This window comes from Podarcis raffonei, chromosome 5 (genome assembly GCF_027172205.1).
Source record: "Podarcis raffonei isolate rPodRaf1 chromosome 5, rPodRaf1.pri, whole genome shotgun sequence".
Classification (NCBI taxonomy): Eukaryota; Metazoa; Chordata; class Lepidosauria; order Squamata; family Lacertidae; genus Podarcis; species Podarcis raffonei.
The window spans coordinates 73,235,249-73,263,191 of record NC_070606.1 but is presented as its reverse complement, the minus strand read 5'-3'; the positions used below and the strand labels follow the sequence as shown (position 1 = coordinate 73,263,191).

At 39.9% G+C, this 27,943-nt stretch overlaps 1 protein-coding gene across 23 annotated transcripts; it reads right to left on the bottom strand.

Moving 5' to 3' along the window:
• Positions 1–13: 13 nt before the first annotated feature.
• On the bottom strand, positions 14–27,943 carry AGFG1 (ArfGAP with FG repeats 1). 23 transcript variants are annotated; one of them, XM_053390098.1, is made up of 15 exons: positions 27,408–27,943; positions 24,596–24,689; positions 18,017–18,132; positions 15,487–15,649; positions 14,687–14,840; positions 11,965–12,084; positions 11,304–11,393; positions 10,032–10,235; positions 6,584–6,680; positions 5,127–5,206; positions 4,787–4,879; positions 3,792–3,839; positions 2,163–2,318; positions 1,059–1,150; positions 14–682 (listed from the first exon to the last, which is right to left on the bottom strand). In XM_053390098.1, exons 1-15 carry the CDS (start codon positions 27,572–27,574, stop codon positions 623–625), a joined length of 1,734 nt encoding a protein of 577 aa, XP_053246073.1. In that variant the 5' UTR covers positions 27,575–27,943; the 3' UTR covers positions 14–622. The 23 variants fall into 23 exon arrangements, with proteins under 23 accessions (XP_053246073.1, XP_053246066.1, XP_053246067.1 ...); XM_053390091.1 differs by having other exon boundaries at positions 6,497–6,680; positions 27,408–27,942; XM_053390092.1 differs by having other exon boundaries at positions 2,163–2,315; positions 6,497–6,680; positions 27,408–27,942.

The window sequence follows — 27,943 nt, the reverse complement described above, 5'->3', positions numbered from 1 at the left end:
TCCACCTGCAAACTGTAGCAAAACATGATCAGCTTTATTATGCAGACAGGTATCCCTCTACATTATAGAGAATTTAGGCATGTATAAATAGAAGAGCTCTTTAGGAAAGGAAAAACACTTCAAGAAATGAATAAAACCTTCAATTTTGAACTCATAACTCCAAACAGCAATGGTTAAAATGATGTAGGCCATTCATTCCAAGAGATACGACAGCACCTTAAAGTGACTGATCTATTTCCCCCAGTAACGTTTTTCACATAACAATGTGTTAAAAGTTACAAATACTGATATGCACAAATAACTAATTCCTAAGGAAAAAATATGTACAGTACTGCAGCATAATGAATGTGGTATCTGCAATAACTTATTAGCCAATTTTAAAATACATGATACCATTAACATTCTCCTGCCAACGCACAGATAAAAAGATGTTTCCATGGCCCCTGTTTTGCACATTACCTGGTGTTTCTTGGTTTTAATACACAATGCAGGCTTTTTTATTTTTTTTGAAAGAGTTCTCTTGTGTTTAAAGCTAAGATCAGTGAAACAAGACAACAGTGCAAGAGGCGCAGAGATGTTGTGTGATCACATAAGAGTTCTTTTAGGTAAAGTGTCTATAAGGCTATAAGAAAGGATTGGTTGATGAGCTTCCTGTTGGAAATTGCCCTGCTGGTCCACCTGCCTAAAGAAAACAAAAGAGAAGTCTCACACAAAAAGCCATATGCCAAGCATACCATCTGGACAAAACTTAATTTTTCCATTTCCTCTGGATGGGCCAACTGCCTATAATGCACTTTTAGCAAAGGCACAAGAGGAAAAGAGCTAACAGCATAGAGCAAATGTACACAGATGACTGTGTAAAACAAGATGGGGAGGTGAAAGTTTCTCTTTTTTGTATCCCTTTGGAATCAGCTATGACTCCAAATATATAAAATTACAAGCATCAAGAGCATGGCCCCCTGCTCCATCCCAACTGAACTGTCTCATGAATCCAAGTCAATAATGACAGAAAAAGTTACCTCCTGATCTAGACTACCATATCACCAGAGCTCACTTACCATAAAAGGATTACTAGATACTCCAACAGCTGTAACTTGCCCAAATGGGGTTACTACTGGTTTTGCCTGTCCAAATGCAGCAAAGCCGGCTCCTTTGTAATAAAATATCAGAAGTTAACTTTAGACTGGTAACCAAGTATCACACTATGCACATACTCTGCTCTCAGCAATTAAACTCAATAAAATATCTGATCCCTATCTAAACAATGGGACTTAATCACTTAGTTGATTTGCTTCCTACTGTAGGTTTCTTCAACAAAATCATGTCAATTAAAAATACGACTTGAACTGCTCTCTGTGCGCTCAGAAGGGTTTACTACAGGCTTCCTCAACCTCAGCCCTCCGGATGTTTTCAGACTACAATTCCTAGCATCCCTGACCACTGGTCCTGCTAGCTAGGGATCATGGGAGTTGTATGCCAAAAACATCTGGAGGGCCAAGGTTGAGGAAGCCTGGCTTACTACAACCATCTTAGTTTCTCTTGTGCCCAGTCCTTTAAGGCTGAGATCCTAGGTGTGTCTGAAATATAAAAATACTAGCTAGCAAAGCCTATGAAACATGCATCTTTTTCTGACATAAAGGCACATTCAAACTTCATGGTATAAAATTATGCAGAAACTAATCATACAGTAGTATATTTGCCAGATTCTTTAAGTGAAAAGATTCAGAATATCATCTTGAATACATTCCCTGTGTTTGTTAAGTAGCAACTTAGGTGTAACCTGGTTTTGCTAGGGCCAAACACGACTTATTTAGAAATTATAACACTCTTTTCCTTATAAAAGAAAAGGAAGGCTGACAAAAATTATTTGCACAATAAAAACAGCTCATGCTAGTAGAATAAATTTCACAACAATTTTTTCTGTGCCTAAGGACAAAGAACATGAGAATATAAAATACGCTGCACAGGTGACTCTCCCCCACCCTCCTCCCTGCACCGTTATACCACCAGTGATATTCTGAAGCAGCAATGCAACATTCAATTGATGTTACACAGGATAGGCAAATACTCTTGAAATAAACAGTCTCAACTTCCAAGACATTCTTAAACTACTTCTGTATACTCCCATCAGCTAAAACAAAATGTAACATGCAAGCATTTACCATTTGGTTGCTGAGTGAAAGCAGCCTGAGGAAAGGCTGCCTGGGCTGGGAATGCAGGCTGCTGGAAGTTACCACTAAAGCTAGTAGGAAGACTGTATGAGGCAGTTGTTCCAAATCCTGCAGGCATGCTCATGGATGCTGTGCCAAATGTTGCTGCTGGTAAGGGAAATGTAAGCATTCAATTATTTTTGAGCTACGGTTTTTCTGTGAAGTCACGCATATCCTCAGAATCCCTTATGAAGCAGCCAGTCACATGGCTAGCCTTAAAACTATTAAGCTTCTGGATTTTCTAAGAACACGGCCAAAAATTTGTTGGGCCTGTTCCTTTTGACAACATAACATTTGCCAGTATCTCTGCCTAGATATTTCCAAATGTTTTTTTTTAAAAAAATGTAACATGGAAACTAAATATAACAGGCAATCAGGATGTGATTTTCAGTGAATACAAGATAGACAGAAATTATTTAGAGGGGACAAAAATACAAAACAGGCAGATAATTTCAAGATAAAAGGGCAGGAAAAAGCACCTAATTTCAAAAGTGCAATGGAACCATTTAGCTCAGTAATTCAAGAGCACTTTCAGAAATAATTTAACACGGAAAGAATGAGCAGAAAGCATTAGAACACTGCTGCTGTTCACTGAGGTGCAAACCACTATTAAATTCTGTTCAATACACAGTTGTCAAGATTCAAGAGCAACTTCATTGGCTACCTCAGTGAAATTTTTACTCTGACAACTGATCTATCTGCCCTTTCAAGCTGATTTTTGAGGGAGGTGCTACTCAAGAAAACTCTTAACCTGGGTCACAGTAAAGAAAAGAAAAATATTTTTCAGTGGCAGCACTGCATGTGAAACAGTCTAGTAATTAATTTATATCTAATGTTACTAGACATATAAAAGTCTCACAAGAATTTCTAGAACATTATTTTACTGAACCAGGAACTATTTTTCTTTATTTACAGATTTAAAATGACGCTTCCAAGGAATTTGTTGTTGAGATCTGGCACAGATTTATGTCATCATATCCATCAATAGTTATGGCTAGCCAGGAAATACATGGCATAAGAGTTAACGGAAGGGAATTGTGGAATAAGGAGGCCACACATGACTAGAAAAATAGACAAGATACAAATAGTGCACTGACAGAACTTACACAAGCTACTATTAGCAGAGACGATACTTAATAGTGAAGCTTGCTAAAACAGCGAAGCCAAACACATTGTGGCAAAATGGTTTGGCGCTATGACTCATTTCACTTGAGCTACTATGAACACAAGCTTCAAAACTCCACTCATTTTAAGCACCTATTAATGTGACCATGGACGTAAGATAACAATTTCCGCTTACAATCCTAAACGCACTTACTTGACAGCAAGTCCCAATGAAATAAATGGCATGTACTTTTGAGTATGTGTGTTTAGGAGCGAGGTGTAAAATGTATTAACATTTACACCGAGTAATGTCATCATGTATTTCAGGTGCATCACCATCCATGCCCACTCCATTTCAGAATATGGAAGGAGGGTTGAAAAAATCGTACATGCAGAGAAACCAGTAACTGGCAATAAGCTATCACAAGCAAATGGACAGTTAGCCACATGAAGCTCATATAAAATGTGGCCACCTACCAAAGTGAGCCTGAGGAAATATATGAGAGTGCATTGCTCCTGAGAGGCCTTATGGGAAGTCACAAAGAGACCAGACAGTGTCAAATGATTTATAAACAACTTCTCGCAGAAATATTTTTGCATGATAAAATAGGCAGTATTAAAACACCGTTTAAAAATTCAGAATACTTCATAGACTATGTGCAAGTCACTTGTCAAATTCATTCCTCTAATAAAGAAACTATACAAGTTTTAATGTGCACAAGGGCCCAAAAGCCGTAAGGATAAATGTGTAAATTTTATTACATACATTATATATGTTAAATGAACTACAAAGATTAAGTGTTCTAAAAGTAGCAACACAATGTAAATGTCTGAAACACAAATATATAAACAATTCAAATTATACTTTAAAAAGCAGGAAGTGGAAGATTTTTATCTGGACTTATCTATGTTCCCTGCTCCTAATTGTCTGTCCCAGATTGATAAAGCTACAACAAAAGCACAGACGTCTCCCCACTTACACAAATTTGACTCACATGTGACCGCGTATATGCATGACACTGGGAAATTATTAAATAAATTGATTTCAACCACAAAAGGGTGCCAAAAAGAGCAAAAACAGCCTGAAAAAGAGCAGAAAAACTACAAAAATGGTCCAAAAAGAACAGGAAAATGGCTAGCAATCCCATGAGCCTTTGCACGAACCTATGAGGCCTGTAGAAAGTAGAGTTTAAGAAAGGAGGTTTGTAGGAAGGTTTTTCAAGGGTTCCCAGAGGTTTAGACAGTGTTTACAGGCTACTTAGATGCTGCTCCCCACTCTATGCAATTTCACATATATGTGTGGTCCCCGGGAACATAACCCCCGCATAAGTGGGGAGACGCCTGCATTTGATTTCATAAGAGCTTAACTATATTTAGCATGTTAGTCTGCCTCAAAGTTAAAATTCTATAGTACCAGAAGGTAAACATTAATTGCTATCAAACAAATGCATAGCATGTTTTCTTTTTCTAACCTGTTGCTGCTCTGCTATTGGTTTGGAATGGGTTCGTTGAAGGTGCTACTGCGGCTACAGGGGCAGCCACAAATGGATTTGTGGATGGTGTTGCTGAAAAATTAAGAATGGACATTTTTAACACACTATACATCCCTCAAATTGCCTATCAAAATAAAACAGTATGATAACTCTTATGTTTAAGACATATTTTTATCATTTCCTGGTTAAAGAGGAGCCTGTCACGGCTAGGCACATTTGCCTTCAAGATGTAGAGCATAGCTACTGGAACAGGAAAAATGGGGTTGTGCAGCTGAATCTCTCAAACACAGGTTAGCAATATAGTAATGTTTTACAATACCTCCAAATTGAGCAGGAACGCTTGATGACGCAGGCTGTGTCTGTGTATTAGCACCCACTGGTACTGTTCCAAAAGCATTACTGGAAATAATTCACATTCATCAAGATCAGAGTCAGTTACTTAACAATTAAGACACCTACAGCTAATTACTGCATGTGAAAACATAGGAGGCTGTTAAATCACATTTTGGGGAGGGAAAGTTGGTTACATTCTGTTCAACTTAAACCCCAAATGAAAAGCTAACTGGTGCTAGATCAGAATTTGTTTTCCCCAGTAGCCAAAAGTAGTCACAGCTGTATAACAAAATAAACTTAGATATGGTTCAAGCAGAAACTTGCACTTCTAGACAGTTACCATAACAATATACAGTGGTGCCTCGCAAGACGAAATTAATTCGTTCCGCAAGTTTTTTCTTCTTGCGAGTTTTTCGTCTTGCGAAGCACGGTTTCCCATAGGAATGCATTGAAAATCAATCAATGCGTTCCTATGGAGACCGTCCGGGGACAGAGGGGAAGCGCCGCACGCCTTCCCCTCTGTCCCCGGACCTGTTTTAAAGCAAGGGGCAGCGGGGAGAAGATTGCTTCTCCCCGTTGCCTGCCCCGCAATCTCCGGGGACAGTCCCCGGACCTGTTTTAAAGCAAGGGAAGGGGCAGCGGGGAGAATCGCTTCTCCCCGTTGCCACCCCTTGGTTCAAAAGGGGTCTGGGGACAGCGGGGAAGATGCGCTGCGCTTCCCCGCTATCCCCGGAGCTTGCGGGGCAAGCTTCGTTTTGCGAAGCAAGCCCATAGGGAAATGCGTCTTGTGAAGCGGCTAAGAAAACGAAAAACTCCTTCGTCTAGCGAGTTTTTCGTCTTCCGAGGCGTTCGTCTTGCGGGGTACCACTGTATTTAATTTCTTTTGACATGGCTAGTACCAAGTTTTGCAAACCTCTCTCTCTGAAAAGATCTGAACCAATTATGCCATTATAAACAATAAAAATATTCATACAAATGGCTTATCCCTGAAAACAATTTAAAGCAATCCTAATTTTATATTGGAAGTAAGCCTCACTGAACTCAACAAGACTTAATTCTAAGTAGGTGTCTATAGGAATGCAGCCCTAAAGCACTGAGAATACTGAAAGCGTTTTCCCCTTTTGCCAGAATATTTGTTACATTTTTATTCTTCCTACTTTGAGTTGGCGATACTTATAGCTTGTTTAAAACCTTTCATCTGAGTAAACCAATCAACCTCTTCATCCTCCCACTGAAGCCGAAACTCCCAATGCAACTGCAATTTTTAAACAAAATGTCTGCACTTCAAAATTTTACCATTTTTTTGCCATTTGTAAACATGACTGGTTTACAACAACTTCTATCAAGAAAGAGTACCTGCTAACATTACTGGTGGAAGTATATGCATTACTAGAGGTTGCTGTGGAGCTGAACACACTGTCTAATTCTGCTAGAGCTGCATACTTGTCTGAAGATGCACTTGGCTGTCTTGGGGCTGACACAGTGGGACCTGCTGGTACTGTATGGGCAGCACCAAAGCCACTTCCTGGCTCACTACCACCTAGGGAGAAAAAGACCAGATTAAAAATGCACAGAGTAGATTTCTTTAGCGCTTAAGTTAGCAATAACTGAGATGACATTTTTTGTTGAGCAACCTAATTAGAGAGTTGCAACCATGCTTTTCTATTTTCTTTAAAATCATAGAAAGTCATGCTCCCAGCAAATGCAAACCTTCTCCATGGCAGCATTAAACTTTATTCAACGTATCAAACCAAACCTTGTATTCACCTCATTTTCAGAAATATGAACATTAAAAGAGAGTCCCAAGTCAGGAGCACTTTCTGAAAGTCACACAAGGACATAGGCTGACCTGTTCAATGTAATACAATCAGCTCATGTAAGACCAGCATACATGTTAGGAATGCCATGTGGATGCTTGCTTTAATTGATATTCATATGTAGAACCTAAGTAAGCAGATCAAACACTACCTCCAAAATCTCTGTGGTAGCGTGAGACAAGTGAAGAGTCACTGCATGTGAATGGCTTTTCACATGGTAACAGCCATTCAAAGTGAACCCTTTTATATTTAATATCTAGAAAACAAAAAGATAATCGACTAAGATATGAAAAGAAATTGTGTCAAACTCCAGCATTACACAAGCAGGCTTCTGATTATGTAACAGGCCTTCCTTTCTTTCCGCCCTGCTCCCTTCGTCTGCTTCAGAGCGTCCTCGAACCCTCCAGAGCAAATTTGGGAGGCTTGCAGGGAGGAACTAGAAATCTCATTGCATAGTGGCGATTCTTCTGCTGACACACAAACACCACTGGATTTTGCCCTAATAAATGTGCATCCTTTTTTGTATCCGTGTCTAGCGTATTGCAACTTTAATATGATACTGAACAAACAAAATGAAACCTACATACCCAATACAGTGGTGCCTTGCAAGACGAAAAGAATCCGTTCTGCGAGTCTCTTCGTCTAGCGGTTTTTTCGTCTTGCGAAGCAAGCCCATTGACGGATTAGCGGATTAGCGCTATTAGCGGCTTACTGGCTTAGAAAAGGGGGGGGGGAGGAAAAAAAACCCGCAGGAACTCGCAAGACATTTTCGTCTTGCGAAGCAAGCCCATAGGAGATTCGTTTTGCGAAGCACCTCCAAAACGGAAAACTCTTTCGTCTAGCGAGTTTTCCGTCTTGCGAGGCATTCGTCTTGCGGGGCACCACTGTAATCAATTACATTGCTTCCATCCCAAACAGTTCAACACAAGTTATTCTCTGTAGTGTTAAACTTCTAAAACCATGAAAATCTTAAAAATTAGAGTACAGTTAAGGGCTGTAATTTTTTGCTTAGGATACGCACATTCACAAGCCTTTGAGTCCTTAACCTCAATTGTAGGGTAGATTCCTGAAATTACTGAGCTTTATTTTATAAGTTTATATCCTGCACATTCCTTCAAAGGACCCCAGGGCAAGTATATCCAATGCTGGTCCTACTCAAAGTAGACCTGTTGAATTAATATGCCCAACATGGGTCCATTAATTTCCATAGGTCTACTCTGAGGAAAAACTTAGTTGGACACAATCCACTGTTTGAGAGCCCAATGAGATCAGGATGAGGCTTCTGATAGTTTCCTCATTGTTAAGAGGCTTTTTCCTAGCTTAGCTGCAGGAAATAAAGAAACCAAATGGTTGCAGAGCTGGCCAGGGAAAAGCTGATATTAAATACTAAGAGTTAACTTTTACTATTATCCTTTATTTAATTAATTTATTTATTTATTTATACATACACCACACCCCTCATACAAAATATTAGGGCAGTGTACAACAAGGTCCACAAACACAAAAAACAGAAGGCATAATAAAAGGAATACAGCAATTTTATATTTTTAAGATATATTTATAACCCTAAGCCTTTTTTTTTTTTTTTGCTTATATATCATATTGGGCTAATAGAGTATTTCTGATTCTTAGTGGACCCATAGCTCTAGGTTAATGAGAAATGTATCCCACAGAGGACTTTGAACTTATTTTGAAATACTGTACTGCATTCCAAGCACCTCCTTTATTATAGATGTTCAGCTTTAGGCATATTTCTACTTTATTTGAAACCTGATAGAATTTATAAGGGTATGAGAGACCCAAGAGCCAGTGTGGTGCAGTAGTTGTAGTGTCAGATTAGAACCAGGAAGACCTATTCTGCCATATCCCCATTCAGCCATCAAGTTCTCTATCTGATTTCACAACCCTCTTTCTTTGATTGACTGATTGATACCTGGGTGTCTTACAAAGTTAAAATTACAATAAAACAATTTAAACAACCTAGCTCACAAGGTTGCAATGAGAGGCAAGGGAGCAGGGGGAAGAGATCCATCTATGCTACCCTGACCTGCTTGGAAGAAAAGATGGACAGAAACTCTGGAACATTGTACCACATGAAGTCAGCTAGTCATCTATTTCTGGAAATTGCAGTTTTGGTGCACAAATTTCCGAATGATGGGTGACCATTCAGCAGCTGTGTGAATGGACATTTCTACTCTGGTTTTTTAAGCTTGAAGGGAACCTGGCTGGGTGGTCCTTTGTGAACTTTAAGGCTACTTTGCCTTTCTAAAGGATGAGATATAGTAACTGCAACACATAAATCTCCACAAGTTCATTTTTAGAACTGCATCAGAGGGTTATTTATGCATTGTGGATCAAAAATACATTGTGACACTGATACAAAAACAAGCAGGGAAAGTAGAAGAAAAGTCAAAAAAATATTCAGGTTCTAAGATTGCTATTTCTAGCATCACCAACTTGACCACATTTTGAGTTCTCTGATGGTATTAACTACACTGAAAGAGATGTATTTCCTTGGAAGCTTTGTCCTCAGTCAAATCAACTAAGTCATCACCTATATACACAGTGACATAACACCACCAGATAACTGACAGAATATAAATGGTGCTCTGAATCCTGGTGTGGATGGAGGAAACAACTGAATAGAGTAGGGACCACTATTACTGCACTAATTTTCCTTTTCCAGATCCACAATGCTTGCACGACTGCCAGTGTATCACATTTTCAAGCAATAGGCTATCAGTTGATATGGTGTATAGCAATCAGAAACATTTTAGGTAAACAATCAAAACATTTTAATTTCATCAGACTTTATTTATTTTAGTTTTTATTTTGCTGTCTATTGTTTTTTCATTTGTTTTAATAGTGGTTTTACTGTTCTCATATTTTTATTGTACCAAGATTTTAGTGGGTTTAGGGTTTTTTTTAATGCAAACTGCCTTGGGAGCCCTTAAGGGGGCCAAAAGGAAGTCTATAAACGTTTCATAAATAAATGCCTACTAGAACATAACAGAACACCACTACTGCCAAGATAAATAGTGTAAGAGAACAGGTCAAAGAATAAGAATTAGTACCTTGCCCTGTGCTGAAGATATTATCTAAATTAGCAAGAGCTGCATATTTATCTGCTGACTGGAGGTTCGGTTTATTCACTGCAGCTTTACTGGCTGCAGTTGTGTTGCTCTGAGAAGCACTGAAGGCTCCAAAATCAGCACTGGAGGATTTGGGGAAGTTATCAAAGTGTGCAAAGTTAGCATTCACTGATCCAGCGCTCCCACCTGTAACAAAATAAGTTAAACATGATGGATACTTTCAAGCTCAATGAATGTCTCTTCAAATACTATTGGTGGCCATGTGCGGATATGTTTAAAGGGTCACAAATTTCAAGAAGCTTCTCCTATGGCCAGGTCTTCGCTTGGTTAAAATAGCCGGTTTTTATTTCCAAAATCTAAAAGCCCTAGCTTACCAGTGCTATAGCAGAGTGCTGCAAGAGTAGGTGTCGCAACAAGGCTAAATGATTCACATAAGCAGCAAGTATTTTAATATTGTTATCTTCTGCTGCAAATTTAGTTAAGTAAGAATTCCTTTGACTAATCATACTTTGATTATTTCTGACAGGGAAGCAGAAATATCAAGTTAAGAAGTAAACACAAAAGGATCCTGAGCCTTTACAGTTGCCTTAATTTCTTTCTTCCCAGGGACTACTGTTGTGGGCACCCCACATCCTATTGCTATCTTTGACGAACGAAGATAGCTGAAAGGCGTAGAAGGAGTGAGCACCACATTTTAAAAATAAAATAAAATCCACATCAGTACCTGTGACAACCATGCATTTAATGTTTTCAAATTTAAACTGAAAGAGATTCCACTCAAAGGCTGCCACCAAGTGGTCCTTAACTACTGACGAATATCTGATTCCACTGGTGAAGGTAACAGGATATACAGCCTCCTTCCTTACAAGAGACTGCCATACATCTTGGGTGACCTGACTCATGACAACATTTGAAAGATCAGTTTGTGTGGGTTCTACAAAATTTGTCATTAAAATTTCCATCCTTAATACCTCAAAACTCCAATTATGAGATACTGACCAGGTTTTATATAGCTATCCTTAAGTTATTAGATTCTCATAAATGCTGATAATTCAGTGACATTTTCAATTTGCAGGAAAAAGAAAACCATTTTAACTTTGACTCCAACTGTTTATATTAGGAGGTCTCAATCAAGTGCTGCTCTAGTAAACTACAAGCTAACATCTTTTAATTCAATGGCTAATAAGAAAAGCTTGACATGAAAATGAAGAAAGAAAAAAAGGAATTGTAAATGAAGTGAGCTGAGTTTCCCACCTTGGTGGAACTTACTGCGCACAGCCTGGAGAGGGAAAGCGGAAGTAGTAAATTCACCAAAACTGCAGCTAGATGAAAGCGTTCTGAACGCTGGACAGCCAGAAATTGTGTGAGGGGTTAAAGTTAACAAAAGGGAAAAACAAAATTTTAAAAGAAAATCTTAAGACAACACACTTAAAAAAGGAAAAGGAAAAAAGAAAATAAGTCAGCCATAGATCAAGACAAGCAAACATTATACAACATGACCAAAATTAAAGAAAAAGCAAAGCAGTAGCCCTTACACATGAGATTTTTTTTTTTTCGTGATTGAGTAATGTACTTGTGCTACATTAAATTAGTTTCTTCTCTAGTTGCAGTGCATTTATCACCAACTTGGAATATGGAAAGCAGAATTTTTTAATTTAGCCAATATTCTACAGTGCCAACATACACGGCACAAATATTTCATGTGTAGGGATAATTAAGAAGCTACAGGGCAAAAACTTCATGCGAGAAAAAAGCACAATCCACACCAAAGAAAAGGCAGCATTCATTACAGGTTTCCCCAGAGCTTCAAAGTGTGTGTGTTAAGACAACTAGATGAAGAAAAGAGTTAAGATATTCTAAATTGTGTCCAGATTAGTTTACATTATGAAAGCTAACAATGTTAGAGCATTTCTACCTGTATTTTGGTGCTGAAAAGCAGACTGACTTGCTGTGGGGAAACCACCAAAATTACTCGAACCACTAGACTGTCCAAATGCATCAAAGTTTGCAAAACCTGCATTTGCAGAGTTCTGCGCTGTAAATTGCAAATGAACAAAACATGTTAATGGTATGAAAACAAAAAATAGGTCATAAACTGAATCAGATTGTGGCAGGCTTTGAGGGTAGCAAAGCTGCACCTCAAACATGCCACTAACATAAATTGTCACTTATGAAGTATGGGACAAATAATTTTGAAAACATAACCTCCAAATGGGAATATAGTTATTTCCATGGGATCTGTGCAAGATACATAGAACTGATGTTTGTCTCTCATGCTGGTCCGCAACACAGAAAAGATCACTTCTGCTGATCACAATACCTCCAAACACACATTTTTTGTAATTGATAATAAATAAGTTGCACTTTTTTAAAAAATAGAAAAACAGCCATCAAATTCCAGCTCACACAATTTGGAGTTCTTTTAGGATGTCATCATATTGCAATACTATACTCCTGGTCTCTGTTGGATAGAGCGATGGGCCAGTTGGATCTTTGTTCACTGCTACTATGGCATCCATTTAAGACAGCTTCATCTTGTATCATGGTGATCTTACAACATTTTGGCTGACGTACAAAGCAGGCTGCAAGTTCTGTGCACCCAAGGCTTTTGGTGTTTCTTGAACAGAAAATATCCATGCCACAAAAAAATAGCTCTTGAAACTGTGAAGGAGTTTCATAAGCATTGTGCAATAGGCCATGGAAAGTCAGTAACCCCACTGGGTATACACAAGCCCCTTGAGCTCACCTAAGGTAGCTCTCTGGGTCCTGGCCTTTGAGAAGTTACTGAGCCATAAAAGAAGACAAGATAGCCAATATAAATTTTAAGAGAAAAATCCAAAAGGAAGGGCAAACAACACTGTCAAATATTGGGCCAAAAGAAATTATGATTTTTAGTATTTCCATCACTTTACAATATTGGGAATGTAAGGCAAGTAACAAAGTGCACACATTACAAAGTTGTCCATAGATGCAACAAGGTTAATCAAAGTTTGAATATATTGTTCCTATAATCACTTCCAGAAACATGCAATCAAAGAGTTAACTAGTGAGTTGAAACCACTCTGAAATTCAGCACCTCTTTCTGTTGTTCCATTAGACTGCCAGATCACAGAGGTTCAGTAACAATAGAAAACAGAGTTCATAGAATTCCCATCAGGGCCTGGACTTGGAAAACTTTTATCACCCTTGGCACTCTCAATTCTAGTTTCCAGCCCTCAAAGCTTTTCTTGCCTCTTCCCTTCCATCAATCATGCACCATTGCTTCTTTCTTCAGTAGAAAGTATCCAACTTTATTTTCCTTTGGTTCCTGCATTATTTGTTACTCCTTTTGACTGCCCTGACTTTTCATGTCTGATATGCACTCCTCTCTCCTTCTGCAACAAAGCACATTATTCTCTCCTCATGCATAATCTCCATTTAGCCTTCCCTCCTGGTTCTTCTCTTAGTTCATTGCCTACTCTGCTCCTTTCATCCAACCTCCTTGCTTCTGAGTCAACACCTCAGGGGTGTTGGGAAATGCATGCAAGCAGTGGCCAGACCCAAATGCGAGCAGTCAGACAAGCATTCACTTATAAAATTGTACCCAATTCACCTACGATTCTCACACATACACACACAGAGAATGGAAGAGGAAGAGGGAAGTCCTGAGAGGGAATTCCCAAGAATCAGCATGGGATTAGAAATCCCAAGCAGTTAGTATGCATTCTGTGCTTACTGCTCACTTTCATCCAGTGATGAAGAAGCTTCTCTTCCTCTACTGACAGCACAGAAGCAGAGCAAGCTGCTGGAAGAGGGACAGAGCAATTCTCCAGGTCACCTGTCTCCCTCTGCAGTCAGGACATATGAATGAAACAAGCATGGGATTGGGCCATGCAGAAAGGATCCAGATATGATATAGGCTCAATCTGGCTCAAGGTCTGGCAGCTCTCCACCCATTCTGTAAAGGCCACTCACCACAGAATGCCACACCAATACATTTGCTTAAAACACAACCAACGGTACTCATTTCCCATACATAACTATTTGCATAAACAGAAGTGAACGAATAAATTGAGAGCTCGTATAATATATTCAATTATACAAACTGTCAGGTGCTTGATTATCAGGCTACTCAGTATGTTATCCTTTCAACCTTCCCTTTGCAATGTAAGAACAATGACCTACCTTACAAGGTTGTGGTAACGATTATTGAGAGAACGTATGCAAAACACTATGAACAATTTAATTGTAGATTTGGTATTCCATATAAGCTATACTACCAGTACTAAATTATCAATTTATGATCCTAAGATAATAGATTGGAAGGGCCAGATGTTTAAAACAATAAATAGTGCACAATTTCAATAAATAAGGTTTTCATAATGGTGAGGGACTGCCATTTTGCCAGTTATTTCAGAATTAAGACAGGCCAATCAGTCCACTTTTTCGGACTAAGTTTCCTGCTTACATTTAACAGTAAAGGGAAAGTGGCAATTTCAGTGTAACAGCTAAGTAGAAAATTTAACCATTTTTATTGAAGCAAATTGGGCAAATAGTTTTTTTAAACAAACAAACAAAACTATACTATGTGCATTTGTAGCGACTGAATTTCAATATCAGTTATCAGTAACAAATCCAGGAATGGAAAAGACTATTACCTGTATGACTGTTGAAATGTGCAAAATTAGCAAAATTCGCTGTGGCTGTGGAATGAGGAGCAGGAGCAGCAAATATGTCTGAACCAAGGTCAGAGAGAAGATCAAACTGTTTCTTTTCTTGTGACTGTCCTTGAGATCGATTTACAACAGGAGACTGTAAACAACAAGTTAAAGTTGGCTAAACAAACATGAAGAGAGATTAATCCAAGGTTTTATTCCTGATGTAGAAGGACACACCACTTTACTTTTCACCCAGATCAAGTTATTCTATCTGATAATGCACTAAGGGATCTGTGCAACCATTCCATCCCTCCAACTCTCTGCGAGTAGAGGAAGGTTTTGACCTGGCACAGAAAGAATAACAAAGTTGGTGCCAGGAATGCCTAGCTGGAGAGAGCATTCCACAGACAAAGGTCCACTGCTATAAAGGCCCTTTGTCATCATGCTCTGAACCTCTCTCAGAGGGGGTAACTGTAGGGCCTCAAATACTGACTTAAGAGTATGGTTGGGTTCATAGCAGGAGAGGCATTCTGTTAAATATTGGAGTCCTGAGCCATGTAAGGCTTTGCAAGTTTAAATGAGCATATTCAATTAGGCCTGGGAATATACAGGCAGCTAATGCAGCCAGCCAGAATAGCAGTTATATGATCCAAATATCTGAGAGAAGAGATACGAGTGCTGAGCAAGCAATAAGGCTGGCTGAGATTCAGCATGGCTAAAAGAAATGAGAGTAGGAGGAAAAATCAGAAATTCAGGAGAACTGTAGGGTGTGAAAGAACAGTTTTTGCCCCTCTACTCACTTGTGTAGGTGTGCTCTTATTTAAGTGCAGTGCCGGTGCAGACTCTCCCAGAAGAGATTTAAGTGGCTTGACTTCTGGAGTACTACTTGTACTACTAGCAGAGGAGCCAGATATAGATGCATGGACAGATGCCACAACTTTTGCTTGTTCTGGTGGAACATACCTAAGACAAATATATATTACAAATTTAACAGACACAGTCCCAATATATCTTGTTAGCAGAAAGAGAACCCAAAGTTACTTTTTCAAGCACTATAGCAGGGGTTCACAAACCGTGGTCCACAGACCACTGAATGAGCTTCATTCAGGTGGTCTTGGTGTGTCTGTGGATTTGTGGCTGAAGATGGGAAGTGGCAAAGTCATTCCTTTAAATACGTGTATTGATTTCTAATTGCATATTATGGCTTTTATTTCTTATATTGTATTAAAATTGGAATTCTATGGAATTCAAAATGTAATAAAATACTGTAAGAAACAAAAGCAGCAATAAAAATAAAAATAAATATCATATAGCATCTAACACAGTACATTACAACTGTTAAATTGGGCAGAAAAATCATTAAGTGGTCTATCAAGAACCTCGGCAATTTTCAAGTGGCCCCGGGGGTGGTGATGTTGGGAACCACTGCACTATAGCAGCTTACAACACAGAACAGCTGCCATGCAAAAACAGTTTCAACAAATCTCCCCATGGCAGTCTTATGACAAGAGACCCCAGAGTAGAACAGTTATTTCGCAAGACTATTTCAATTCAATTCCAGTTAAGCTACTACCAGCAGTTGTCTGCCCTAGAATCCATCTCAAATACTCTGATAACTTGCCAGTCCTGGTCTTAAGAGTATAAGGTAATTAATGAATGGAGGCAGTGGGCAATATCATCTAACAGTTTCAAGTACAATTTCTGTAACTGTACAGCTCTTAATGTTTATGTCAACTGCTTCCAAGTTGCACTAACCTCAAGAAGAGCAAATCAAACACGCGGCACATTTGGGAATGTGTTATAAAATTTACAGTATTTTGGCAGCATACTAAACTTTAAGGAATTCATTGAATGGTACACTAAACAACTAAATTCTCAATTAATGCTACTGACATTTTTAATCCCAAACTTGAAGTATCCCCAAGGTCTGCTCATACAAGACTGTTTCCCACATCAGTGTCTATTTCATTGAGGAAAATCCAATGTTCGTTGAATATACAGTAAACCTGTACATCTCTTTAACTTCAGGTACACCTACCAAAGAGTATGCTTTTGTCATGTTTTCCACCTTTGTGGAAGCAATATGTATGTAATAAATTATTTTGTCACATAAGTAGTGGGGAAAGGAAGCTGTCTCATGCTACAGAAGACCACTGGTTCAGCTAGCTAGGTTTATCCTGGCTGGGAGAGGCTCTCCATTGTTTCAGAATGGAGACATTTCCTGCCTTAACTGGAGGTCGTAGGTAATGAACCTGGGGCCTTCTGCATGCAAATCAGATGCTCTACCACTGAGCTATGTCGCCTCTCCTCCAAAAAGTCCCATCACTGGGATTTGAATTTGCAGTCTTAACCTTCCTCCTGCTTCTGTCCAGTACCTACAGACTGGCTTAGTCAATCATAGGCACTGTCAACAAGCCTGCCTGAAAGTTATTACAAAAAGAGAACGCATGCCCCTATGCCACAAGAACTGCTTCCTGGCAAATTTTCCTTTGTCCAGTCTTACCCTCAATACTACCTAACGGATAGTTTTAGAATACACTGTTCCTTGTGGTCAGGACAATTGTTTTGTATTCTTTGGGAGAAGTGCCAACCCTCATGCTAGCCCAAGCCCAATGAAACATCATAATAATAGTGGAGAAAGGAAGTAGTTCCAGGGGCCCGAGAGGAATAATCTCTAAGATAGTGGTCAAGATTTGGCAATTAGAAATGAATCGTGGGAAGCTATCTTCCTGCAAAGCATCCAGACAAAGTACCGTATTTTTCGCTCTATAACACGCACCCGACCATAACACGCACGTACAGTGGTGCCCCGCAAGATGAATGCCTCGCAAGACGGAAAACTCGCTAGACGAAAGGGTTTTCCGTTTTTTGAGTCATTCCGCAAGACGAATTTCCCTATGGGCTTGCTTCGCAAGACGAAACGTCTTGCGAGTTCTTGTGAGTTTGTTTCCTTTTTCTTAAAGCCGCTAAGCCGTTAATAGCCGCTAAGCCGTTAATAGCCGTGCTTCACAAGACGAAAAAACCGCAAGACGAAGAGACTCGCGGAACGGATTAATTTCGTCTTGCGAGGCACCACTGTAGTTTTTAGAGGAGGAAAATCCGTAGGCATGCCACCCATAGGCATTCCCTCCATAACACGCACAGACATTTCCCCTTACTTTTTAGGAGGAAAAAAGTGAGTGTTATGGTGCAAAAAATACAGTAAATAACAATATAGATAAGAGCATGTATATACTTAAATGATAGTTATACTATCAAAATTAAGAAACACCAATTTTAGCAACAAAAAAAGTTGTTTTAAAAGACTAGCAAAATTAGATGTGTACTGACCATCTTTTCTTTTCGTATTTTTCTTGTAAGAATTCCTTGACCTTTTGAGGATCCCTGAAGTCTGGAATTGCTGATGATCTATCATCAAATAATCCTAGCCAAATCTGTTTACACACCTTGTGAAGGAAACACAATACAGTATTAGGTTAAATCAATTTCAACTTGATCATTTAATTCATATAAACAGTGCATACATACATTAGGTAAAGGTAAAGGTACCCCTGCCCATACGGGCCAGTCTTGCCAGACTCTAGGGTTGTGCGCCCATCTCACTCTATAGGCTGGGGGCCAGCGCTGTCTGCAGACACTTCCGGGTCACGTGGCCAGCGTGACAAGCTGCAGCGCAGCACAAGGAACGCCATTTACCTTCCCGCTAGTAAGCAGTCCCTATTTATCTACTTGCACCCGGGGGTGCTTTCAAACTGCTAGGTTGGCAGGCGCTGGGACCGAGCAGCGGGAGTGCACCCCGCCGCGGGGATTCGAACCGCCGACCTTTCGATCGGCAAGTCCTAGGCGCTGAGGCTTTAACCCACAGCGCCACCCGCGTCCCTACATACATTACCTAGGAGTTAAGTCCCACTGTGTTCAACCAGGTTACTTTCAGAGTAAGCATTTATAGGTGTGCATTGAGACACAGTAATTTGATCTTGCTATGCATACCTGCAAGGCCATTTAGCTCCTCTACAATAGTAACTATTTATATCAAGAAGCAGAATAAGCATTGTGCTTAAGAATTTACTGGTGTGCATATCAGTGCTTTTCATAAATCTCCATCCGTTTCATGACAGTGTAATTGTTTAATATAGTATCACCAAAACATATCACAGAAGTTCAGTTATTCTCATCCTGCATTTCAACCCAAACAAAGACCCCTAAAACAGTATACAACAGGTTTCCCCCCAAATAAAAATCTGCACTTTACAAATTACATCTTTAATTGAGGGGTTTGTTTCAAACCTTTACATACATTTCTGTAAAAATGCATCTAAATTTTTATTTGTAATTCAAAAGACCTTGAATGCCTAAATTAATACAAATGATTAATTGAAAGATGCATTCTAGTCCAATATATATAATTTGGTACAAAAAGGTTTCCGAAACAAACCATACAGTTTTCAAACTGGTTATGGCTTTCTAGAAGAGGATGCTAATGGCCATTTTTTAAAAAGGACGCAGATTTGGTGTTGAGGGGAGCACACAAAAGCCTTTTGACATCACAGAATCACATCATGGGAGTGGTTTGTAAGAAAAAATGTTTGTTTTTTTTAAAAAAAACCTAAAACTTTTTTAAATGGATAAATTTAAAATTGGGGACACAAAAGGCCTTTTGGCATAATGGCAACACATAAGGAGATCCACAGGACTTAAAATGTTTTTTTTTAGAATGTATATATTACAGCAGGAGGCCAAGTGGTTGCTCAATTCATTACGATAAAGGTAAAGGTACCCCCTGCCCTGACCGTTAGTTCCAGTAGCAGATGACTTTGGGGTTGCGCGCTCATCTCGCTCTATAGACCGAGGAAGCCGGCGTTTGTCCACAGACAACTTCCGGGTCATGTGGCCAGCATGACTAAGCCACTTCTTGCGAACCAGAGCAGCACACAGAAATGCCGTTCACCTCCCCGCCGGAGCGGTACCTATTTATCTACTTGCACTTTGATGTGCTTTCGAACTGCTAGGTGGGCAGGAGCTGGGACTGAGCAACGGGAGCTCACCCTGCCGCGGGGATTCAAACCGCTGACCTTCTGATTGGCAAGCCCTAGGCTCTGTGGTTTAGACCACAGCGCCACCCGCGTCCCATATATTACAGCAGGAGGCCAAGTGGTTGCTCAGTTCATTGCGAGAGAATAGGACTATTGTTGCATAAAGCTGAATAAATGTGTTCAGGGATAAGGGCATCTATTTCTTCTCTGTTACTTCCCTCCTAGCAAATGCAAAGAAACTGGGATTTTGCATGCAGACTGTTGTCGCCAGTCTGCATTTAACAGCAATGACGAAAATGAGGATTCCCATGGGTCACCCTGACTAATATAAACCAGGAAGTTGGCCAGGAACAGCTAGCTGCCTAAGTGCAGGCAGGCAGGCACAATAATTTAATTTTCTTTCCAGAAACCAAATATTAACACTAAGCTTAAGAAAATTCTCAATAGGTTTTTTCAAGTGAACTGATAATACAGGTAGAGAGCTACAAGCTGTATATATCTCAAATCCTAGCAAAAAGTGAACCAATTTAAATTAAAGCAACTAAGTTGTTAATGTACTGAAAAGCATCCTTTGATTTATGAAAGCTTCCTCATGTGCACTCCAGCTATTTCCTAGAAAAGACACTTTCCACAGTTGATGCAAGTATGGAATGACTGGAGTGCCAGTTTATCTTTCATTCAAGATGCAACTGCACACTGTTGCTTATGCAGACTGGTCAAAACCCTGTATCTCAGTATTTTCCACCTTATGGCACAGAGATCATTTGGATAACTTCTAGTTAAAAATAGGTGGTCTGATACACAATTACAAATAAGTCACATTTCATTCATCTGTAGACTACTCTGTATAAAAACAGTTTGGTAATAAAGATAATGAACATTTCAGAATATGCCATACAATGAATGAATAACGTATATTTTGCAGCAGCCAATTACTAGATTTACAATTTGACATAGCAACAAAGCAGAACTATAGTACAAGCGAAACTTGCCACAGGAAGGATTTTGAAACGGTGTTCCTGAGTAAGCAAGCAGTAACTTGTATTCAGTAAATACCCTAATTCCTTTGTCTTAGTCACTGATCTATTGGCTAATATATGCTTCCTAGAAATGCAAGAACTGAAAGCATTAGTCCAACACAATTTTAGATACTCCATAAATAATAATTGCACTTCAGTCAGGAATTATTTGCTTGGCTGCCTTTATAAGACATTTAAATATTCCCTCTATACCACTTTCATTTTACTTGATTACATTCTATTCTATTTCTACAGCAACTGCCTCACTCCTGTTTTGTGAGCATAGTAATTCATTATGGCACAGTATCTCTTCATCTGCAGCAGTTTATTCCTTTGCAAATACTGTAATGGGAACAACTTTTGTGTATCACACAATAAAAAATATTAAGTAGACAAAAATAAATTTATCAAAATGTAAGAAGTTGTACTTGTCAATTATTTGTGTAAGGAATTGCTCTAAATACCATAACTGCTAACAGAGACCCTTTAATAGTTTCTGCATCTTTCAACGGTAACTTATGACCACAACTGCTCATATTACATTTCCGATAAAACAAGAAAAATATAGAGAAACAAGAAAAATATACTGATTAGCCTGGTCCCAAGAGGATATAAATGCTCATTTATTTCTCACCACTTTGTTATGGGTTTAAAGAACTGATCTCCCACCCCTACCTTTTCCCTCCACTTTCCTTTTGTGGCTTAATAAGTGCCCTTCTCTCTTTTTAACTGATGTGAGCTGCTCTGGGAAACAATAACTAATAGAAAAAAGGACAATAATACAGTAAACAAATATGCAAACTTTAGGGAAGCTATGCTGATGTTGGCTCCCACTTATGATAAATTCGTATAGCGTCACAACTAGCTTACACATGCATCATAGGGGCATCAATATTTGTAAGAATTTGTATTGTAGAAAAGGTTGGCACACATAGCCTTGGTAATCCTAGATATAACATAAGTTTAAGGGAGATTACTACACCAAAGGGTCAAAGCCTTGAAACATTAAGTTTAGTGCACTGCAGAGGGCAACCCTCCCAATGAAGACCATGTCACCTTACACATGGGATAGACTGTCAGACTATGAGAATTCTATTGCCCTAATGCTGCAAAAGGTTTAGCGTTAAAAGAACAAGGCCTAGGGAGCTTTGGTTTTATGTGCTTCGTCCCATTGCATGAGGAAATTAATAACTCCAATCCTGTTATGTAGCAAAACAGAATCAAAACCAGGTTCTTAATCCCATTTTGCAGGTTAAACACCAACTATGTTTGCCTGTTTAGACAAGAAAAGTATGGATTGGCACAAGTGATATTCTTTTATCTTCTAATCAAGCAGAACTATGTTTCACTATGCTGTACCAGAAAAACTAAGTGCTATAAACCCCTTTCTAAAAATAACTTTTAATTGATTGCCGAAGAATGGAAAAGTTTATTGCCAATGTAAGTTAACTATATTCCTCAGCAAGCAGATGACCTGGCTGAATAATGTAAGACAGAGTCATGGGCCAGGCTCCGTCCATGTTTATTAGCTATCACCTACTATTATTTTAACTATAAAGACCTACAATTTTATTATTTATGGTGCCTTTATGGCATTCATAAAGTAGTTTGGATACCCTGCTAATGCCTAAATGAAGTACTCATTTCATGAGATGTCATGTGTTCAGTGTCAAAACATAGTATTCCCCTGATTTATGCCAAATTTACTTAGATCTTTTACAATGCTGTTAAGAGATTATTTCTAGAAGATTACAGAACCAATGCCTGTAATCTGATAACTATCTGCCTTCACAACAGAAGACATGGGGCAGATCCCAGTGCCTGAACTAACTTTTGCAAGAGGGGAGTCTGAGGAACTGAGGCAGATAGTGGCTGATAAGAGATGAAGTTCTAGGCCTAAAAGACAAAATAAAAGCTGACAAATTGCTGGGTCCAGATGGCATCCGCCCAAAGAACTCAGATGTGTAATTGCTGAACCTTTAACAAAAATATGTAACTTGTCCCTCGTAATCAGCCTCCATACCAGAGGACTGGAAAGTAGCCAATGTAACACCAATTTTTAAAATGGGATTTAGAGGAGATCCTGGAAATTACAGGCTGGTTAGCTATGTCTGCCCTAGGAAAACTGGTGGAAAGTATTGTTAAAGATAAAATAGCCGAACATACAGAAGAACAAGGCTTGCTGAAGCAGCTTTAGCATGGATAGAGAAGAGTTTTTCTCCTTCTCTCATAATCAGTGTTAGAAACTGGAATAGAAAAGCTAGGAGCCAAATGGCTCCTGGGACCTGGGTTGTGGAAGCAACACTTTTTATTTATTATTTTGATAAGCATGAATTAATACGCAATTCACACAAGTGACACATTGTTAATATCACATTTTTAGCAGAAATTGTTAATCCCTGTTTATTTTTGTGTTTACAATAAAAATATTGGTACCATACTTCAGTTTTCAAAACCCTCTACTCTTTATTGTTGAACTCCTTAACATATTGTCTGTCCTTAACATAGACTTCGAAGCTTCAAATCACATACATTTCAGTAATCCTTGAATGTCAGCCAGGCACAAAAAAATGGCACCCAGACTTTTGGAGATGCTCACAAATGGAGACTCTTTAGGTGCAAAATGTTCCTGGCACCCTGCTAATTTCAAACCCTGTTCATAACACCACTACTCGTGGACATCCACTGAAGCTGAACCCTGGATGATTCAGGACAGATAAATGAAAGTATTCCTTCATACTTAAACAATGGAACTGGTTCCAACAGAAAGCAGTGATGGCCACCAACTTGGATGGCTTTAACAGGCTATTAAGATAAGTTCATGGAGGACAAGGCTATCAACAGCTGCTTGTTCTACAAGTTGCTGGGAATTGCAGGTGGGCAGGTGCTTCCAGACTTCCCAAAGGCACCTGCTTGGCCAGTGTGAGCAGGATGCTGGACTAGACAGGCTACTGGCCTGATTCAACAGGCTCTACTTAGGTTCTTCTTTCCTCCAGGATTTTCCATTTTTATATTACAAAACCATTACATTTTCTGGTAATTTCGAAGATCCCACATGCAGCAACTTCTTCCTTTCTCCCTATAATTAACATATGGCAAGTTACTGCTGCCCTGTGTAAAATGGATGGGAATTAAGTGGTTTGAGGAAAGACCACTCATCTTTAACAGCAGTTCTACCCACACTGAAAAATGTAGCACTGCGGTATTTTGAACAATAAACAGTTTTGTAGAAGAAAAAGGAAAAAGAGTAACAAACACAATTGGCACAAGGCTATGAGACATCGTTCCTGCTGCAGAAACCAATTTGGAGGGGTATGAAGATTCATAGTTCTCAAATACTATTTTTTTGCTACAAACAGCAAAGTAAATTTCAATTCTCACTTTCAGCATGGGAGTGGCTAACCTTTTCTGTTTTAGGGGCTGTATTCATCCTTGTCTATCTCTCTAGGGTGCACATGCTAGTGGGTGGGTTTGGCCACTCTCCCTCACACACAAGATACACCCTCACACACAGCCCCCAGTTGGTCCACACTCAGCTCAGGATGATGGTCACTGCATCCTCCCCACTGATCAAGTGATGATAATCTGATGATAATTTGCCATTTCTAATACCCATCAGGGTGCTGGGCAGGGTGGGTTATAAATCTATGACCATCCTGCACCATGTCTACTTAACACTCCATTTTTACCAACACCAAAATCAGTGTGGTTTATAGGGCAGAAAAACTTGCTTGGGGACTTCATTAGTCCAAGAGTTAACCATCCCTGAATTAAAGGCTTCTATCTTCTTGAAGAATGATAAATCATATTCATTTGAGGACTATTTATTCCCTTAAAAACAAGTCTGTAATACTTACTTCATTCCCATGTTTCTGCAGAAATTCTATTTCTTGCTGTGTGAATGTGGTCATGGAAATGGACTTCACTCTGTGAGGTGGATTTAAACCTCGTCTATAAAACAAGAAAATTGAAGGAAGTCATTCTAGAAACTTTTCAAGAAGAAAATAAAGTTCTACTATACCTTGAAGCTACAATTGGTCAAAGAAACCATCCTAGCTCTGAAGAATCTTAGGCATGAAAGAAAATTGCCTTTTTCTATGTGTTAGTACTTGTTTTGGAGTACTTATCCAAGAACAGTGAAAAAGTTAGGCCTAATAATTTTAGTTTAATGAATTTATAATTTTACAGGAATCAATTAAGAATATCAGATCTCAATTCCATAGCCCTTTCTCTTAAGGACATTAATATTTTGAGGGACTAAGGAACTGGATGGTTTAAAGTACTTTGTAAAGATACAGATTCACTTGGTTGCCTTGAATCTGTTACATTTTCTCCCTACTATTTACCTACTTAAGATCTGGAAAGCTAAAAGTGTTAGATAACCTGAGGTTTCATGTATTATTTTGATTTTTAAGTGTTTGATGTCTTACTGTGTACTAATTTGTTGGAAGTCACCCAGAGTGGCTGGGGTAACATAGTCAGATGGGCAGCACATAAATAAATAATTATAATAGCATCATCAAAGTATTTGAAACTTATTTAAGCATCGTATTGCTAGCATTGAAGTTTTATTAATTTAACAGATTTTTCTACTCTAAAAATGCACATATGTCCAAGAAATTGATTTATTTAAACTGCTTAATATTTCAAAAATCTCCAAGCAATATAGTCTAATAAACAAGCAAACAGGAAGAAGTTTATTTGCTCCACCTCCCTCCATATTTGTCTCTTCAGCCTTCTTAAAATCAAACCTGTTCCTTAAAATGTGTGTGGCAAATTTACGGTCCAGACACTGTTGAACTTCCATCATCCCTTGTCATATCGCACATGGTCCTGTCTCAGTTTGAGAATGGTTATGCTAATTTCAACTGCAAAAGTTCAGCAGCAACCTTTCCACTGCTATAATGTATAAAATAGAACCCAAAGGTCTGGAAGTGAGAGAACCAATGATTCCTGAAGTACTAAATAGGAAACTTCAGCAATACATCAAAGCTACACCTCTGTATGAGGATTACTGCAGGAAGGATTAGTGACTCAACGGAAATAGTGATATGGCTAAAGTTACTTTCATGTGTACTTGTAATGGTGAACTAGTAAAAATCAATTAAGAGTAAATTTGTGAGTATATAATATAAGTACATGGTGCTGACAGCAAGTTTTTTTACATATAATTTTTATGGATAACTTTTTACATGCACATGTGTCTAATTATGGATGGCAAGTGATGGATTCCTTAAACATGGTCACACAGGGAGCCCTATAACTTTGGTTCTACAAGTTATTTAGCATAAGACCTTCCAGTGACTTTCTTTACTATACGCTTTAAACTGGATATCCAATTGTCAGTTTGGAACCTTCCATACAAAGCACATATTCCACCTATGAGCTCCAATCCAGAAGCAGGAGTCAACAGTCCTGATCTATTTGACAAGTGCCGTACCTTCATTTTAGTAACTGTCACAGTAAATCAAGCTCCATGTGCAACACCATGTGGTTGAACAAAACAAATCTTGCAAGGTAAAAAGGATAACATGCTGGAGAAAACTGCAACTGCTTCAAAATGATGAGGGACAATTTGCACAGTTTGTAAACCATTTGCACAGCAAGTTTGATATTAATTGGGGTACGAAAAAAGACCAAATTATGCTAACCAAACAACTGGCATGGTGAACTCAAATCCAGAGGTTAACCAGTAACCATTAATCTGTTTCCTGTTGTAAACCTTCAAGGCAAATTTTGTGCTCAATAAACTCAAACCCAATAAACTCAAAAGCGTATTTGCCATCTTAATTACACGAGTACCAAAAAATAAAAATGCATCTGCAGAGTATTTGTCAAGCTTTCCCCACCCTTTTTACATACTTCCTGGATTAATATCATAATTGGCACCTGTCCACCTCTAGCCTTTCATATGCTCTAAGGGAACTTGATCAAACTAGCAGACAAAGTTTGCATCCCTCCTCCTAAAGGCATAGCCCACTTTATATACAGAGAGAATGTGCTCGTTAAGACCCTCAATTTTTCATTACCGGTATTCCTCCCACATTGGGGAAATAAAACCCACCCATTCTACACTTAAGGGACGCTGGAAGATTCAGCAAGCCCCACACCATCTATCCTCCACACCACATCAGCTTCCTTCTTTTCTTTCCGGGGATCTCTTCAGCCTGGTCTCCCAATTCTCACCCGTACCCATGCGTAGCCCTCTTGCACACCGTGTGCCCCTGTCACTCGCCTGAAAGACACACGAGCAACCCCCACCCCACCCCCGCTCTCCGCCCAACACCACGCGCCCCATTCCTCTCAAAGGATCTGGCCCAGCAATTATGGGGAAAATGAGGGGGGGGAGAAATCCCCCGCCCCACCGCAAACTGCCAGCAGTCTCGTTTACGCTTCAGCTACTCCCCATCCACCCACCCCCCCTCCCCGAGACCGCTGCCAATTCCCATATGGGATCAGGAGCTGGGGGGGAGTCTTCACCCCCCCTCCCACCCCCCTATTTCTCCTCAGCTCCACCACCCCCTCCCTCCCATCGCCTGCTTAAAGCTCTCGATTGTTTCCTCCCGCCTGGGAGGAGGTCAACCCTTCCTCCTCCTCCTCCTTCCTTTCTTTTTCTCTCAGTGTCTCTTTTTTCTCTAGGTCTCCTCAACTCTCCTCTCCTCAACTCACAGGATGCCGGAGCAGGAGGTACACACGAAGCTGCCCACCGTCATGTCGGTGTAGGTGGGGCCGCGCTGGTCGCAGTCGAAGCACTTGCGGTTGGGCGGGAGGCTGCTCATCTCCCTCAGCAGCTTCAGGTGCTTCTCCTCCTGCTTCCGCTTGGCGCTCGCCGCCATGGCTTCGGAGGAGGCGGCCGGGTAATGTGTGTGTGTCTATGAGCGCGCGCGGAGGTATGGAGGCCGCTCCCCGGGCTCGCTCACGCCGGGCGGGGAATGAGGAGGGAGGCCGGGACCCGTCCGGCTCCGAGACGCCCGTGAGGGGAGCGCGAGGGGGACGAGGCTTGGGCCCGCGCCCCTGGCGCGCGCGCGCAACCCCAACTGACGGACCGACGGAAGGAAGGGAAGAAGGGAGGGGGGAAAGGGAAGGAGGGGGAGGGGAGCGGCGTCGGCCCTCGGCGAGGAGGACGGGGCGGCTGAATGACGAGCCGAAGCGGAACCTGCGCGGCACCTTTTCTCTGTAGAGACAAGAGGAGGAGGAGGGGGGGA

Excerpts from the sequence above, each read along its gene's own strand:
- AGFG1 (XM_053390091.1), bottom strand. The coding sequence starts at position 27,574 with ATGGCGGCGAGCGCCAAGCGGAAGCAGGAGGAGAAGCACCTGAAGCTG. Across the intron at positions 24,690-27,407 it reads ACCTCCTGCTCCGGCATCCT|ACGAGGTTTAAATCCACCTC; the intron begins GTGAGTTGAGGA and ends CTTGTTTTATAG. Across the intron at positions 5,207-6,496 it reads TCCACCAGTAATGTTAGCAG|TAATGCTTTTGGAACAGTAC; the intron begins GTACTCTTTCTT and ends AATTATTTCCAG.